General features: G+C 44.8%; 1 protein-coding gene across 1 annotated transcript in view; it reads left to right on the top strand.

Moving 5' to 3' along the window:
* QRICH2 (glutamine rich 2) overlaps nucleotides 1-16,794 on the top strand; it is a 42,634-nt gene that overhangs the window by 1,428 nt on the left and 24,412 nt on the right. Inside the window, 1 exon segment of the mRNA XM_018568391.1 lies at nucleotides 15,558-15,662. Within this exon segment, the coding sequence (XP_018423893.1) occupies nucleotides 15,558-15,662 (105 nt within the window).

The raw sequence follows: 16,794 nt of genomic DNA, 5'->3' as shown, positions 1-16,794 counted from the left end.
CCATCAGTTCCTCTCTCTATTACGGCTGTACATGAGGTTTGCACTCCTCACCAGAATAGAAAAGCACGGACAGACCCCCTGCCCCCCCCCATGCCACCCATGTGAACAAGGTCTTATAAGCTTTTCTCAGGTTTTGTTTTCTGTCACCTCTGGGCACATTCCCCATCAGTTCCTCTCTCTATTACGGCTGTACATGAGGTTTGCGCTCCTCACCAGAATAGAAAAGCACAGACATCAATAAAAACATTGTCATAAGTTCTAAAACATGTAAAATATGTTATGGCTTTTTTGTCTGTGTCCTTGTTAGAGAGATTTCCCATCACTTCCTGTCATGAGTCCCAAATGAGACGCTTAAGGCCGTGACACACTGCAGGCGAAGCAGCGCGGAGCGGTGGCGCGCTGCCTTTGCGAGCAGTGTGTCATGTCATTTTCTCCTGGGCACCTCAGCTGGCGAGAGCTCGCGGAGCTGAGCGTGACGAGATGAAACAATTTCAACTTCAGCCAATCGGCTCACGCGTATAAACCGGCGCGACGGGATGCGACGCCTGGCCGGTTGTTAAGCACGAGCCGATTGGCTGAAGGTGCAGTCAATCATCTGACTGCACTCAGCTCACACACTGCACGCAAAGCTCCGTGCCGGATAGCTTTGCTTCGCTCTGCACGGCTTTGCGTGCAGTGTGTCACGGCCTTTAGGCAGGGGTGGGGAACCTCTGGCCCTCCGGCTGTGGTGAAACCACAAATCCCATGATGCATCTGTCTCTGGGAGTCATGCCTGTGGCTGTGAGAATCTTGCAATGCCTCATGGGATTTGTAGTTTCACCACAGCTGGAGGGCCTCATTCACACATACTTTTGTGTCCACATGCTTCAGGAATCTGCGTATAAATGCAGCTGGGATCACAGCTGGTTGAAGCCCGTATGTTGAGAAACAAATGACCAGCCCCAGACACAGATTCCATGCAGGGTGGGTCATCTGTCCCTAGCCGCAGATAAAAGCTGCATGTGCAGGTATTTGCGAACAGTGGGGGACAGCTACGGCTTCTGTCAGCCTGTTATTGCTTTGTACAGGCTTCCTGGCTGCAGCTGTCCACATCCGCCTGTGATTCCAGCCACAAGAATTCACTTGCTCTTGTCGCAGGTATCCACTGATCGGCCCTTATCACCCTGTGCATGAAGCCTAACCTTTTTTTCTCTATAAAAAGCTAAATAAAGTGTTTTTTTTTGCATGAGCTAGGCACTACTGCTTAAAGTGATCCAGTCATGGGGTCAAAAAAGTTACAAAGGCACCAACCTGAGAAGAAAGTAGCGTCATACGTACTGTCCATCTGCCTGTTTGCTAAAACTTCACTCTGTAGTAGAGTTCCCGGCGCTGATCTAATTCTACTCCTTATACCGGTAGCTGATGGATCCTCCTGCTGACACCTAGTCACAGTAGGACACAATTGTGCTGCTGGGATCATAGGGAGGAATCACAGCAGCTGGTGGGGGCATGCTGTACCTCACATCCAGAAGTCTGAAACTGGATCAGTGCCAAGAACTCTGTAACAGAGCAAAGTTCCAGCAAACACACAGATGGACAGCTATGTATAAAGCCCGTGACACACTGCACGCAAATCCGTGCAGAGCGCAGCAAAGCTGTCCGGCACGGAGCTTTGCGTGCAGTGTGTTAGCTGAGTGCAGGGAGATGATTGACTGCACCTTCAGCCAATCGGCTCGTGCGTAACAACCAGCCAGACGTCGCATGCTGACCCACAGGTATATACGCGTGAGCCAATTGGCTGAAGATTACATTTTTCCTCTCGGCAGGCTCAGCTACGCGAACTCTCACAAGCTGATGTGCCGAGGTGAAAATTACATGACACACTGCTCGCGAAGGCAGCGCGCCACTGCTTCGCTCTGCTTCGCGTGCAGTGTGTCACAGCCTTAACACTCCTTTCTGCTCAGATTAGTGCCTTTGTAGCTGTTTTGACCCCCTGACAGGGTCACTCTTATATAAAAGATGAGATTTGGCACTTATCAACACAGTCAGCGGTGGCATTATATTGTACTAGAAGCTCTCCTAGACCCTGGTGGAGTGGAGGACCTTGTGACAGGAACTAATAGGCATAAGGAATTCGTACCGGGGCCCCATACTGCCCACTTAGTCCACCATTGTTCCTTTTACCATTTTTCTCTAAGGGTTACAAAATAGAATTAGCGGTAGCTGCCAGGCTATCGAATCAAAAGATGGCGCTCAAAGCCTCCTGCTGTCAGAGTAAAAAAACTAAAAACTAACAGATAATAAAAAAAGAAAAAGACAGCAGGGAAAGGTTTACTCTGCTTGATAGAACAGACTAAACCTTTCCGGGATAAAATGTTTCTCTCCCGGGGTCCGGGAGCCGCTATCTAATAGTGGGAGACTCCCATGACATCCGGGAGAGTTGAGATGTCTGTGTAGATGATGCCAGGCTTTGGTGTTAAATATATATTGTCAGACTCTGATTTTTGGACATATATAATTGTATTTTTTAATGTTTTCTGTAATATCTCTTCTATAACAAAGTACAAATCATATCTTTTACTGGGGCCCACAAAGAACTTCACCCGTATCTTAAAAATGACAACAAACACACCTTTAGAAACGTTTAGTAATGGCAATCTATAAACAGATACCTATAGACAATTGCCGGCTTTTTATTCTTTGTATACCTTATTTTTCTTTTCTTCCTCATTCTTCTCACTGAGGCCATTTTCACTAAGGGCAGATTAATCCATCTCCCTCTACTTCCTGGAAGTCTGGGTCTGCCTCCTGGAACATGTGACAGTGCACATCATCTGAGGGGGGAAAATGTCTTCCCCGAGATCTCACTAGTCTTTGCAGGTTACAGATGAGATTTCCAAGGAAGGCACTGGTGATGTAATCTTCCCAGGATGCATCTGTGTGTGCCTCACTCAACCAGGAAGTGATAAGTAAAAGCAAAAAAAATAAAAATATATATATGTATGTATGTATGTACTGGTGGTGCATGCTACCGGGAGCAGGGGGGGGATGGTAGGGCCTCTTCATCATCGGGTGAAGACCAGCTCCGACTCCCGCCCAGTGACATCACTGGTTCCAAAGAGTTCGGCGGAACGGCGGCCTAAGTGTACCAGGTTGCTAAGAGTGAAGTGAAGAGATGTGTATGTGTTATGCATCTCCTCGCCCGGCTCTTAGCAACCTAGGGTGCTCTGGCCGGAAAGGGGGCTGCAGGCACACTGCAAACATTGTGCAGCAGAGTGGGCATGCCGTTCTGCCTGCCGCCCGACCATGTGACCCAAAGAGATGCCACCTGGGGCAACAGCCTCAGGTTGCCTCATTATAGGGACAGCCCTGTATCAGGGGCATCCCGAGGCTGGGTGACACCCGGAGCGGTTACCGGGTGTCACCCCCGCCGACTCTTCTGGTACCTGCGGGCGGCCATCTTGGTGATGGACGCCGGTAGAGAGAGGAGGGGACAGTCACACGGAGGGATAAGGTATGCCACCGGGTCCCCTCCTCTCTCTCCTGATACTGTTGGGCGTTCGGTCCATGACCGAGCGCCGGACTTTTCAGAGGGGGGTGACACGGTTGCTTTCTAATTCCCCTTGCCCTTCAGTTTGCCCTGAATAGCAGGGAAGGAATGCTGCGCATGTAGACCATCTCTTGGCACTGCAGATGGGCAAGGTAATAAATGGGTACTGTCATGGTTCTGCTCAGGAGTGATGCAACCAATGTAGACGGCCTTCTTTTCTCATATGTGGTTCTATGTTGCTCGGAAACCAGGCAGAAGAGAGAATTTCAACAGACCCCCACACATAAAAGAATGTAGTGTGAAGGGGATTTAAACCATAAGGAAGATTGATAATAATTCACCAGCCATGGCCAGAAAGAATCTCAGCAAAGTGCAACGCCTGTCCCTGGAGAGCATCACACGCAGAAAGCCTCTGCTGACTAGTTCCTTCTAATGTTACTTTTTTTAAGTTTACAGGGATCCCAACCTGAAAAAAAGCAATTTCAGGGAGGTGCCCTTCTCATTTCAGTTTAGAGCACCCCCCTGAAATGATGGCAGATAGCACAGTAAGCAATAGCTTCTTTGCTATCTGCAGGTTTTTTTTTTTTATATATTCTGACAGTTGCTGCCGTCAGAATAAAAAAAAACAAACAAAAAAAAAATCTCACTTCTATCTGACTTTGTGGAATGTGAGATCGCACTCACAAAGTCCGATAGAAGTGACTTTTCCAGGGCAGATCGGTTCTCCTGTACATACGATCTGCGATGCAGATCTGCCCTGGAACAGCTGAGAAAGCGTTGGAATTCTTCGGCTTTTGCCGGTGACACATTCCACCGCCGAAAAACTGGGTGGAATTACGTTAAAATGTGTGACCACGTCACCGGTCACAAATTCTAACGCAGTCACAAACTTTGATAGAACACAGTCCGCAATGCAATCCAGTGCGTTCCGGCCAGAATTGGACCAGAACGCACTGTGGGTGGTGTGAACTAGAACTAAGGATTCTGTTGTCATCATGTTCTATACACTGTGCATAGACTGTATAGACCAGGAGCATTCTTTTTGTACAGCGAGGAGGACACACGCTTCAGTGATCATAGAAGCAGGGAGCCGGCTCGCATGCTTTGGTGAATATAACTTTTTTTTTTCTATGCTCAGATGGAAAAAGTGCAACAGATTCCTCCATCTATGCTAAACTGTGTGGATGGAGGAATCTCCCACTGGGTCAAGCTTCAGTATCTTGCTAGTCAGCCCCGCAGATAATCTATAGGTGTATGGCCAGTTTTAACTGATCAGCCCTCCAGAACCTCTTTTTATATAAGCATCTGATCTGGGTGGATCATTCTATGTTATATTACTTCTCCGAATAGGGTTGCCACCTGTTCCGGATTCACCTGGACAGTCTGGGTTTTGAGTCCTGTATGTGCTGTGTCAGGATTTCAGCTGGCCTGCAACCTGGACACAGCACATACAGGACTCAAAACTCAGACTGTCCAGGTGAATCCGGGACAGGTGGCAACCCTATCTCCAAATGTGCTTAACCGCAGTCACCGGTCATAGGTGTTTCCTCTCCACCTATCGGAAAATGCAGCCCGTGTGTGACTGTGCCCTGCTGTATTCTCCACCAAACCAATGAAACTATTGCAACGGAAACGTCCCGTAACCAGGAAATGAATTGGTAGGAAAATTATTTTTGCATATTGATTCCTAATGGTTCACGTAACTGGAGGCATGGCAGGGCTGTGTCCTTTTCCTACATACTTTGTATTACAAGGTGTCCTTTGTATCACAGAAAGTTGGAAGGTATGATGTCTATATGATGTACAGTATATATGATGTGCGTCCAACGTAAAACGTATGCATTGTCCCAGCAAAGCAGGACTTCTTAATCACCTCCCCTTCTTCTTCACTCTTGTACAAAACGCAGTCACTTCCCAAGCTGAATTATTTAGCATGACCCCCTCGGGTCTCATTACAGATAATAACCTGCTTCCAACATCAACAAACAGCTCATCATTGTTACTAAGATGGGTTAATTACTGCAATCTGAGATGGAATGTCTGTGTTAACTGTTTATGGAGACAGGTAGAAAGCAGAGCTTGGCTATTCATTAGGGATTTTCCATACTGTGCATTTTGTGATTAATCACATCACTTTACATTCTTCTACACTCGCAACAATCATACAACTCTACCAGCGTGCAGGATTTCTGGATGATTAAGAAAACAAAAAGAAATCATAATTTTTAACATGCGAAAAGCTGCCTGCGCTAAATACCAGACTATAATGAAGTTAGTCGTCAAATTATCAAGACAATAAAATAAAAGGTAGTAAAGGAAAGGTGGGCTGCTGGCTATGAAGAGGAATAAAGCAAACTAGTTGCTTTGCACTAAATAGGCAAGGCACATATAAAGAACTCTAGGTAAAACACAAAGCTCAGTCATTCCCTGAGATATCTCACAACAAGTTCCAAGTATATCATCGTAGCACTTCTACAAAACTTTAAATGCAAGCTTTTGGCAGCCTGGACTTTTCCACATGCTGTGGAAATACATTTAGAATCCCAATCCAATTGTTTGCACTGGAGTTCCAGTTATTTATGGCATGCTGGCTAAAACTGCCCATACACTTTATGATTTTTGTCCTTCAGTCTTGCAAGTTGAAGTAGAAAAAATGCTCAATTCCTCTAGTCAGGCTAAAGCAGGGCCGTAGATAATTTTTTTCCCTGGGGGGGGGTTCAGCTTCCTGAACCCCCCCCCCAGGACACATTTGATTGCCCTGATCACTGGAAGGACACCCTGTCTCCTGTAGGGCCCGACATGTACATATCAAACAGGGCCAGGCAGGAACAGGCACATCTGAAGGGATGCGGGGATGTCCTGTTTGATAAAACATCGGCGTCTGCTCCAGCCTTCACGGCTGTTTTATCAAACAGGACATCCCCAGGATTCCCTTTAGATGGGTTCTTCAGAACGCTGTTAAACGGCCAGGACACTCTGGGGGGGTTTGAACCCTCCTATCCCCCCCCTTATCTACGTCCCTGGGCTAAAGAGCAGGGATGGGGAAATCTTCCCCGCCAGCTACGGCATTCTTACAGGCAGAGCCTGTGGCTGTCAGAATACCCAAACAGTGACTGTAGCTGATTGGCTTCATTGATTGACCAACAATTTTTCACCCCACTCCTTTGACAAAAGTCAATTGAAAAATCAACTTTGTCAAGCTGAGTGGTGTTGGCAGTGCCATCCGCAGATCAATTTTCGATCCGTGTATGGCCAGCTTAAAGAAACAGCCTTCCTAATCAGGGCGCCAACATCATGTGCAGATTTTAGGTTGCTGACATCTGATTATAGATATTATGCTAATACTTTGCTATCTACACCAGTCATTAAGAATGCATTCATAAGGCTGAATCTGGAAAGATGAGATGTTTCATTGCATCAGTGGTTTACAAGTTAATGATTAGGTACGTGAGACATGGCATGTACGATGCAATAGGTAACCAGAAAAGAGGAATGCACACTACAGACGTGCTCAGTGTGAGGGACTTGAAGAAACAAGACCTGCAATGCAGTAAAAAGAATTAGTACGGTGTACCTAAAGGTGCCCATCATGGAGGGACTGTGAACTTTTGACCTGGAGGGCAAACAACCAACTGGCTATTTCCTAGTATAGTCAGGTTTTGTGGGTGGTGCACACAGACAGTACGCGTCCAAGTGCGGGGTGTGCAGGTTCGGCTAGGTGTATAGCCACGTGCAGCCGCATCCTCCCATGTACAGGTGGCTGCACGCAATTACAGGCCACAGCTGTCCATCCCAGGAGCAGGTCTCTGTATGGGCATGACCGCCGTATGGATGTGCACTGCCGTGTGAATGAGCCGTTAAGGATATAGTTTATTGTTACACACTTTCTCACATCTTCCAGAATCAGCTCCCTTTGCAGTTCTTGGAGTTCATTCACATGAAATCTCTGAGGCTAGGTTCAGACCTATGCGACACATAGGCCCACGTGGCCCCGCCCGGTCCGACTGGGGTGCTATTATAAAATAATGGCACCCACAGCGCGATTGGCTGTGGTGGGCGACTTTGTGACCGCCCGGCAATCCGTGCGGTTTTGTGCACGATTTGCCCCGCAGTCAGGCGTCGCCCAGGTGTGAACCTAACCTGTATCACAAGGAAAGGCGGTGTAGGATTGAAAGTCCGAACAGGGATTTTTTGCTCACCTTGTTTTACTGACAGCAGGTCCCACACTGATCAGTGCCTGAATGGTGCAGTGTATCCACTTGGGGCCAGCAGACCAACGTATCTTATTAGCATTGGCCCGAGGCAAATGTCCCTGGGCTCCCCAGCCCAGTTTTCCACTGGTGCTCAAAGATATTGACAATCTCCTGATCTGGTCTTTTTTATAGCAGTGTTAGGCAACAGACCATTGTCTGTGGGGCAGCACATGATGGCCCCCAAAAAAGGTCTTGTGGAAGAGATCAATTGTGTAGATTGTAAATCTTGCCCAATCGATCGCTATTGCTTTCCCAAGTTCTGGATTCGTTACCACGCAGCTCTCCTTCCCTCTTTCATTGCCCCAAATGGCAGCAACTGTTTGACTACTGAATTTCTGTTAATGAAAGTAATGGCCCATGGGACACAGTGCATGTATGTCCAAACATTCTCTAAAGTCCATAGTCAGTTCTGTACTGAGTAAAAAATGACGGCTGATCTCCTTCTGAAAAGGCTACATGCCTGACTGTCTCTGGCTAATGTGTTTTGAGATTTCTTATGAGGCTGACCGAGAAAAAACTCAAACTGTGAGACCAGCTGTCATGACAACTCTGAAATGTTACCAGGACAAAAGGAGGGCAGAATCTCCCCAGTGGGGACATCAACAGCAATAAAATCTTGACCGAGAGTCTAACCCTTCTCCAATGTATCCAAAACTAAGAAAAAAAATTGCCTTTATATATTAGACATGTTCAATTCGTTTTTACTTCTGAATTGAAATTCTGACAATTTTGGGAAATTCGGAAATTTGGATGAATCCGAATGAAAAAACAAGGAATCTGAATGTATCTGATGTTTCCGATAATGACAATTTCAGATGCATGCTATTTTTTTCCAGAATGTCATTTGGTGTGAACCTATGTTGTTAAACGTTAAAATAAAAAAACAGCATGGAGTCCCCTCCCCAATTTATACCAGACCCTTTAGGTCTAGTAGGAATTTTAGAAAGGACCCCAACACCAAAAAAAAACAAAAAACAAAATGTGTGGGTTGCCCCCTAACATCCCTTATCAGACCCTTAAACCGAGCAGCTGCCTGGCAGAGCAGGAAAGGGGGGGCATGCCCCTCCCTTCACCATACAAGGCCACATGCCCTCAACATGCAGAGGGTACTTTGCCGGGGTGGGGACCCCCTGGCAAAGCACTTTGTCCCCATGTCGATGAGAACAATGGCCTCTTTCCCTCAACCCTGGCCTGGTGGTTGTGGGGGTCTGTGGGCAGGGGGCTTATTTGAATCTGGGTGCCCCCTTTCATAAAGCCGCCCCCTCCTCGTGAATGAGTAAGGGGTAGTAGTTACCCCTAATCATTCTACAAATAAAAACACTCAAATCGTAAATAAACACACCACACCGTAAACAAAGTCCTTTATTTAAAAATAAAAGTGTCCATCGTGGCAATCCAAAGGTCAATGACGTCGTCCAGCGATGTAGATCCACGTCAATCATGATAAACGACGGCCGCCAAAAAAATACCCACTGACCTGTCCGATCCCGGGGAACACCACCGCAAAATGACAGCTCTGACCGGAATGTCAATGTTGAATATGATATTTGATGTCATATTTTTATGTCATATTCATATTCTTGTTCTTAAGGTGAAAAGTTTAAAAGAGGAAAAATAGCTTCCGTTCTTGCTTGAAACTCATAAATGTGTTTAATTACAAAGTTACAAATGATTACAAAATAATAGCATAAAACAAAAGTATAGAAATATGTAGATGTATTAATAAGTTCTTGTAAGTGTTTAAAGTGTTAGTCTCTCATGTCTGTGTGTCTGTGTGTCTGTGTGTCCCTGCATGACCGTGTGTGTCTGAGTGTGACTCCAGCAAGTCAGCGTGTGTGTGAGTGTGAGTCCTTTGTGCTCCAGTCCCCCCCCCTCCTCTCCGGCCATCTAGGTCCAAGTGTAATCTGAAACTTTAGACAAACCATAAGGTTTCAAGGGGGATGGGAATAGAGGATTCTTGTGTTGAATGCAATAATACATTCTAATAAACTATATAATGTTACAAATACCAATATTTATACATAATACAATGTTCTTTCTTATATGAATAACTTAATCAAGAAATATTGCAATAAAGAGATATAATACATACTTTGTAAACACTTCATAAACTTTGATTTAGAATATTTCACAGTCTTTCTTGATAATAAGGAATGTGGGAGGTTCTAAGCATTTCTGCTTGATCAGTAACAGATGTATAGCAAATGCAACCTGAACCACAGACTCTAATCTCATTGCGTATATTCCCATACTGAACAGATGTATATATAGAAAATCAAATCAATCATCACTTATGTTCATCACATGCATACATAATCCCTATATGAATAATACCCTTTAACAGTCAACAAAGGGGAGGAGCGAGTTGAAACGTCACGGGACTTGTTCTGCCCATTTGTTACATTCGGGAGCAGAGCTGTCAATAATAGTAACTCTGCTCCTGAATGCTATTTGGAGGCAGAGCTATCATAATGAATCATTATGTTACCTCTGCTTCTGTCAAAAGTTAAAAAGAAAAATGTCAACGAAAATTCGTTCATAATTATCTAATGACTGTGAAGGTTCTCATTCATCCAGGTCAGGGTATATCTGTAAAAAATAAGTCAAGGCAACTGGACTTGCTGTATTTTTTTACTGAAGACGTTTCACTTGTCATCCAACCAGCTTTGTCAATTCAAAATTACTTGTACAAAAACTTCTCTGGGAATAAATATGGTGAATGTTACTCTTCAGGAAAAAAATACAGCAATTCCAGTTGCCTTGACTTATTTTTTACAGATGTAAAGGTGCCCATATACCTTACAACCATCGCAAGACTATCGTCTTGCGATGGTTGTAAGCTAATTAAAAGCTCGTATGATCTGCCCATCTTGGACAGGCAGATCGTACTTGCTTTCATCGCAAGCCCGCCCCCCTGAGGGGAGGGGTTGCGATGACTGCAATGAGGGGTGGGCTTCCGATGACTGCAAACGGGCAATGTGCGCGTGCGCACACCGGCCCGTTCGGCACTTGTCAAACAAGCAGGCCACTAACCCGCTGAGAATCGTACGATTCCCGGCAGGTTTTCAAGCCTGCTTGTTCAACGGAAGACGTGCAACCGTACAGTAGAAACTGTCGCACGCCTTCCATACACTTTGCGATTATCGTACGATCGCAGGATTTCCTGTGATTCTTGTACAATAATTGTACAGTGTATGGGCACCTTTATTATCTAATGTATCTTAGGCTAGGTTCACACCTGAGCTGGTGATCTGTTTGCCACGGTTGCCACGCGTTTCTGTTTGCATTGCTTTGAAAACCGTGTGGTTGTCTCGCTGTTTTCAATGCATAGAGATGTCTATGGGACCCAAATCGCGTGACATCTGCCCAAAGATTTCTGCCGCACGACAAATCGTAAAGGTGTGAACAGCTTCCATAGATTTGAATGCAAATCTTTGTTTGTGCGATATCGCGCTGCTAAAATCCATGCGATAAATCCCCTAGGTATGAACCGAGCCTTAATCTGAATCCCAAAACCAATTGACTTTCGGACTGGGGAGCTGGGTGACCTTTAATAAATAGTTACTAACTCGAAAACGAAAGTATATAGAATGGAGATTTAAACGCACAAACCAGTACAGACGTGGCATTAACCAACAAGCCCGGTTTCATGTTTTTTGGCTGTGTTTCAAGGGACTGGGTGATGTCCCCATTTAAAAAAACAAAACTATTGCTATTATATTAAAAATAAAAGAAGCACAAATGTTAATTTTCAGGACACAAACATGGCACTAACCATCCAGTCCATTTATATATCTTTTGGGTGTTGTAAGGGGTTGGGTGATCTTTGGCGATCTTTAATAAAGAGTTGCCAACTTGAAAACTAAAGGAGATAGAATGAAGATTTAAATGGCACTAACCAGCACAAACGTGGCATTAAATGGGTTCCAAACCCCCCGCTTTTCCCCCCTATATCTACTGCTAGCAAGCAGTAGATATAGGCAAAACTTTTTTTTTTTTTAAACCCGCTTTAACAGGGTTTACACTTACCGTGTTATCACTGCGCGCTCCCGCCCGAGAATCTAAAACTGATCGAGCGGCCGCAAAGCATCTTGGGGCAGGCGCATGCGCAGTTCGGATTTTCGGCCGGGAGACGAGCAGAGACGCAAGGTAAGTCTATGGACGCGTGCACCCGCATGCAGACACCGCTGGATCGAAAGTGCCTGCAGGGACAGAGCAGTCAGTGCTGGATCGGAGAGCCGCCGCACCGCTGGAGAGACAGATGAAAACATCAGGAAAGAAGAAGATTGGATTAAGAGACATCATTTAAAGTAAGTGCTAACATTAACATTGGCGGGAGGGAACAAAATTTGACTTTAATGTTACTTTAAACAACCAGCCCAATTTCATGTCTTTTTGCTGTTGTAGGGGTGCTGGGTGATGCATCATTTTAAAAAAAAGAAAACAATTGCTATTATCTTAAAAATAAAAGCAGCACAAACGGATCACTAAAGAAACACACTGGAGTTTTTATTTGTGCCGATTCTAGGGGTCCAGTTTCAGTGAGCTTTAAAGATCATTTTCATGATAGCATGCTTTATAACACTTAGCAACTCAGAAACAAATAAACATAAACAACTCCCACAGCAAGCCACACCGATGTAGTCAGTATATTCTTTAATTAATACAGGGTAATGTGATCATTGCAATTGAAGGGCAGGGAAGTCTCCCAGGTAGAGATACAGTGTCTCATTAGCAATCAGTGTAATTGGAGGGAAGGCCGTCTCAGGGCAAAAACTGTGTTTTGTAACGTCTCTCCCGGGGGATTAAAATTCCTATTGAACTAGAGTTAGTACATACACCTATTTATAATTAGGGTTCTTTTTATTTCATGTAAAGCTGGGTGTTTAGACAATGTGAACCAACACCTCTGTTTGAATTGTGGTAATTGGAGTACCCTAAAGGGGAACTCCATTGCATGAGATTAAAATCCAACTATAGATACTTTGTTTTTCAGTTTTGGGCAGAGGGGCCATGGTTAGAAACTCTGTTTTTTTTAAACTTTTTTGTGTCTCTCGATGGTAACTGTCCTCACATCCTGTCCTGGTGACCACACACAAAGTGAGGGGAATCACTTTAAAAGGGATATCAACCTGAATACAATATACTTTCCCACACTCTAAAACCTTAAAAACTGCTCTCTGTATCCTCGCTGAAGAGATTTCCATTCATTCCTGTGCAAATGACCACACGGCTAGTTAGAAGGAATCTCTCAAGTGTGGTTGCAAAAAGCAATGAAGACATGACAGGGCTTTTTCTAACTTTCCCATTCTATCCAAAAGTTGAAATGAAAAAAATTCTGCTACACTGTTGCAGAACTCGATTATTCCATATTAGCCAAGATAAAATGACTTGATACCTCCAGACCTAGGCACCTATTTAAATCCAATGCCACATATACACTATACACATATACTCTAAGACACTCCAAAAACCTAATGGACCTGACACTTAGGCAGGGCCCGATTTAAGGGGCTAAGAGATGTGATTTCACAGGCCCTGGAGTCCTCCTCACCCCATCCAGGGCATTCCTTATGTCCGTTACAGGGGACAGGAAATCAAGTGTTGGGCAACCACAGATAGAGGTGGGAAATCACACGTCTTAACCCTTCACCCACCTCTCTCTCCTAACTCTGTCTTGACTCACTTTGTATCCCCCTCCAAACTCTTGCCCTTCTATTCCCCCCTACCCTCTTCTCCGTCTTTACTCCACTCCCCATTTACGCATTTACTCTCTAGGGATCCTATGAGTCCTGACCCAACTTGTCCACTTGGACACTCGCTTCGTAGACGGGCAGCAGGAGAGAACCTAACTATTCCTCTACCCCTTACCTACTATTGACTGTTGCCTCTGGTTCTGTGCCTGATCCTCTGGTCCCTGGAGGAGCTATCAGGCTTCCTATTGTAGGGCATAAGTCTTTCAGATGATCTGAATCATATTTGCTTTTGTATATAATACTGGCACGCCATAATCCCTTCTCATTAACCTCCCACCCACCCCCCGTTTGTCTTTCTTTTCTTTATATCTACCATCCTAACCACAGTTACTTGTATTTAAAAATGTAATTTTTTTGTGTGTGCTCTATGATTGTGTCTATGCACTGTCTAAATTACTTGTTTCTAATCAAATGTAAAAACTTTTGCAATAAATATTACACGTGAAAATAAAAATTGGGCTTAAACTGATGAAGCCTTGTGGATGGGAATAATCAGCAAATCCACTTGCAAGTCAGATGGGTAATCAGCAAGTCCACTTGCAAGTCAGATGAGTAATCAGCAAGTCCACTTGGAGGTCAGATGGGTAATCAGCAAGTCCACTTGGAGGTCAGATGGGTAATCAGCAAGTCCACTTGGAGGTCAGATGGGTAATCAGCAAGTCCACTTGCAGGTCAGATAGGTAATCAGCAGGTCCACTTGTACAGTATTTGATTTACTACCACTAGATATCACTTTCATTAACAACAAACTTCCCCCTAATCGTCACACATTGGTTCGCTCTCATATCAAACGCACTACTAGTATCATATACTGTGTCCTCTGACACTAAATCCTACTTCCTCCTCCTTCATGGAAATAGGATGACATCACTGGTTGCCATGAGCTGAGTGGGACGTTCTTGCCGGTGTCGTCGTCCCCACCATTAGCTTGCACCACAAGCATAACACCCCCGCTGCCTCAGGTGGCGAAAAGGCTAGGGATGCCCCTGAAACAGGGATGTGAATCGTCCTTCCTTCCTCCCCTCCCTCCTTGATTTCTTTGGCATCATTAGATTTATAATTAGAGAGAGACAACCTTAAGCCCACGTTCATACCAGGACGGTTCGGTCACACGGATTTATCCGCGCTGAACCCCCGATATGAACAATCCCATACATTCATATGGGGACCGTTCATGCGATCGCGCGGCTCCTCGTGATCCAAACTGCCTGCCGCCCAAAATGCTCACTGAGCTACTTTTTTTTGCGATGATCAGCGCATTTTCCATATAGATTTCAATGGAAACGTGCTAATCAACGAGTTTTTGGGCGTTTTCAATTGGGTTTCAGCTTCAAAAATCGCGTGCAAACCCTGCTGAAATGCTTCTGCCCTGCTGTGAATGTCACCTTAAGCAAACTGCTTCTGTTGCAACCCATAATGGTCTGTGACATCATTGTCCTGAGTGTATGCTGAATTAAATTATATCTGTGCCAAACATTTTTTTACATTTTGGATAGAGTGGAGAATGGTAAAACCCCTGACATTTTTAGCCATCGGTGTCCCATTGATCTCCCATTGAGATTTCCCCAAAAGTGGACCTGAACTCAAAAAGTGAAGATTTGCTATGGTATAGGGAACATTTAGAAATGTTAATTGTACCTTAGTAGCACCCTGAAAATTGACTTGGCCTTGAATTCCTCATGAAAAAATAGCAGAGCACTTTCTGGTATGTGGGTGTACCAAGGCCCTCCCGTGCATACAACCTCATAGCTGTATATCTGCAGTATTGGATCTCAGGCATTGCTTCCTGTAATTGCTAGTTTTAGGAGATTTGGGGTGAGATTTGGTGATGTTATTACTGTGCTGCTCACTATTCTCCTTGCTGGAAGCTTTTACCTGAGGAAGCAAAACCCTGCCTCTACAAAGATGGTTGCCTCCATATAGAGACAGTGGGTTCAGGTCACCTGCAAGTGTCAGTTCTACAAAATGTTTTCAATACCTTTTTTTTTATAAATTTGTGTTTTGGGGTTCTGTTTACAGGCCATGACAGTGTTACAAGATCTGCTCCATGAGATCAGTCTTCTTAAGGACTCTCATCAAGAAGTGGAAAGCCAGCTACAGAAAGTCACAGAGAACATACAGCAGGCAAGTGACACTACCCTTTTTTAAAGCTCTACTCCAACTATTTATTCTTTATATTAGAGTAGGATAGTGCTGGAAATAGGTGATTGAGAGCTAGATTTAAACGGCTGTCTGTGTCCTGTTGGAAAGATTTCCCTGTAAGATTTGAAATGCTGCCTGTGTTCCCTCATTTCTCTTCACTTCCTGTCCTCTCTGACACCTCTATTATAACATGTCCACAATGACCTGCTTACATGTATGATATTCATGATTTGAATATAACTGATGATCATATATAATGTTTGGTGTGCCTACTTGTTTCATACTCTCTTTGAAACCGTCACATAGACAGGAAATGTGGGCAAATCTCCCTCATGGGGACACAGCCAGCAAATAGACTACATAGCTACACTTACACAGCACTTATAGCACATAGCTAAACTTTGTGTGGTATTTTGTTCTCTGCATATTGCAGTGCTGGCTATTGTCTTTGGATTTACACGATGCAGTTGTTGGCCACAGCACCCTGGTTGAGAAAGAGTAGTCTAGATCAGTGATTCTCAAACTGTGTAACCTCAGGACCCACATTTGTCCTTGGTCATTAAGTCACGACCCAAGTCGCACCGCAATGGAATGCAAGGCATTAGGGTACTGCACGTTCTGATGCAAACTGTGGGTGGGAGGTGCGTTTGGGATACGATTCAAATGAATGGCAATGCAACACACCTCCCGCAGCAGAAAGCATTGTAGGTGCGATTATGTGCTACAGTGGGTTAATCGCACATTACTATGTGATTAACACACTGTACTAGTGTAAACGGGCCCTCAAAAACACTGACATACATACACAACCACAGACACAATCTCACACACTCACAGACATTCTCACACACACATACATACTCAAAACATTTGTATTTTTTTTTAAGGTCCACCCAGTCTCCCTACCTTACAAGAACTGGAGTGGATCCTCAGCCTGGGGTCCAGTGTGGGCTGCTGTGCTGTGACAGAGCTCCATCCATATGTGCATTGCTTGTACAGCTCCCTTGCTCGCCCTGTAGAGGTGCCAGGAGCCAGAATGTGATGTCACTCTGGTCCAGGCACCTCAAAAGGGCATGTGAGGGAGCTGTAAGCAATGCTTGTATGGATGGAGCTC

The sequence above is a fragment of the Nanorana parkeri genome, unplaced genomic scaffold (assembly GCF_000935625.1).
Source record: "Nanorana parkeri isolate BGI_ZX_2015 unplaced genomic scaffold, ASM93562v1 scaffold1182, whole genome shotgun sequence".
In the NCBI taxonomy this organism is placed as follows: Eukaryota; Metazoa; Chordata; class Amphibia; order Anura; family Dicroglossidae; genus Nanorana; species Nanorana parkeri.
The sequence above is the reverse complement of the archived record's forward strand: the minus strand, read 5'-3'. Positions and strand labels throughout refer to the sequence as shown.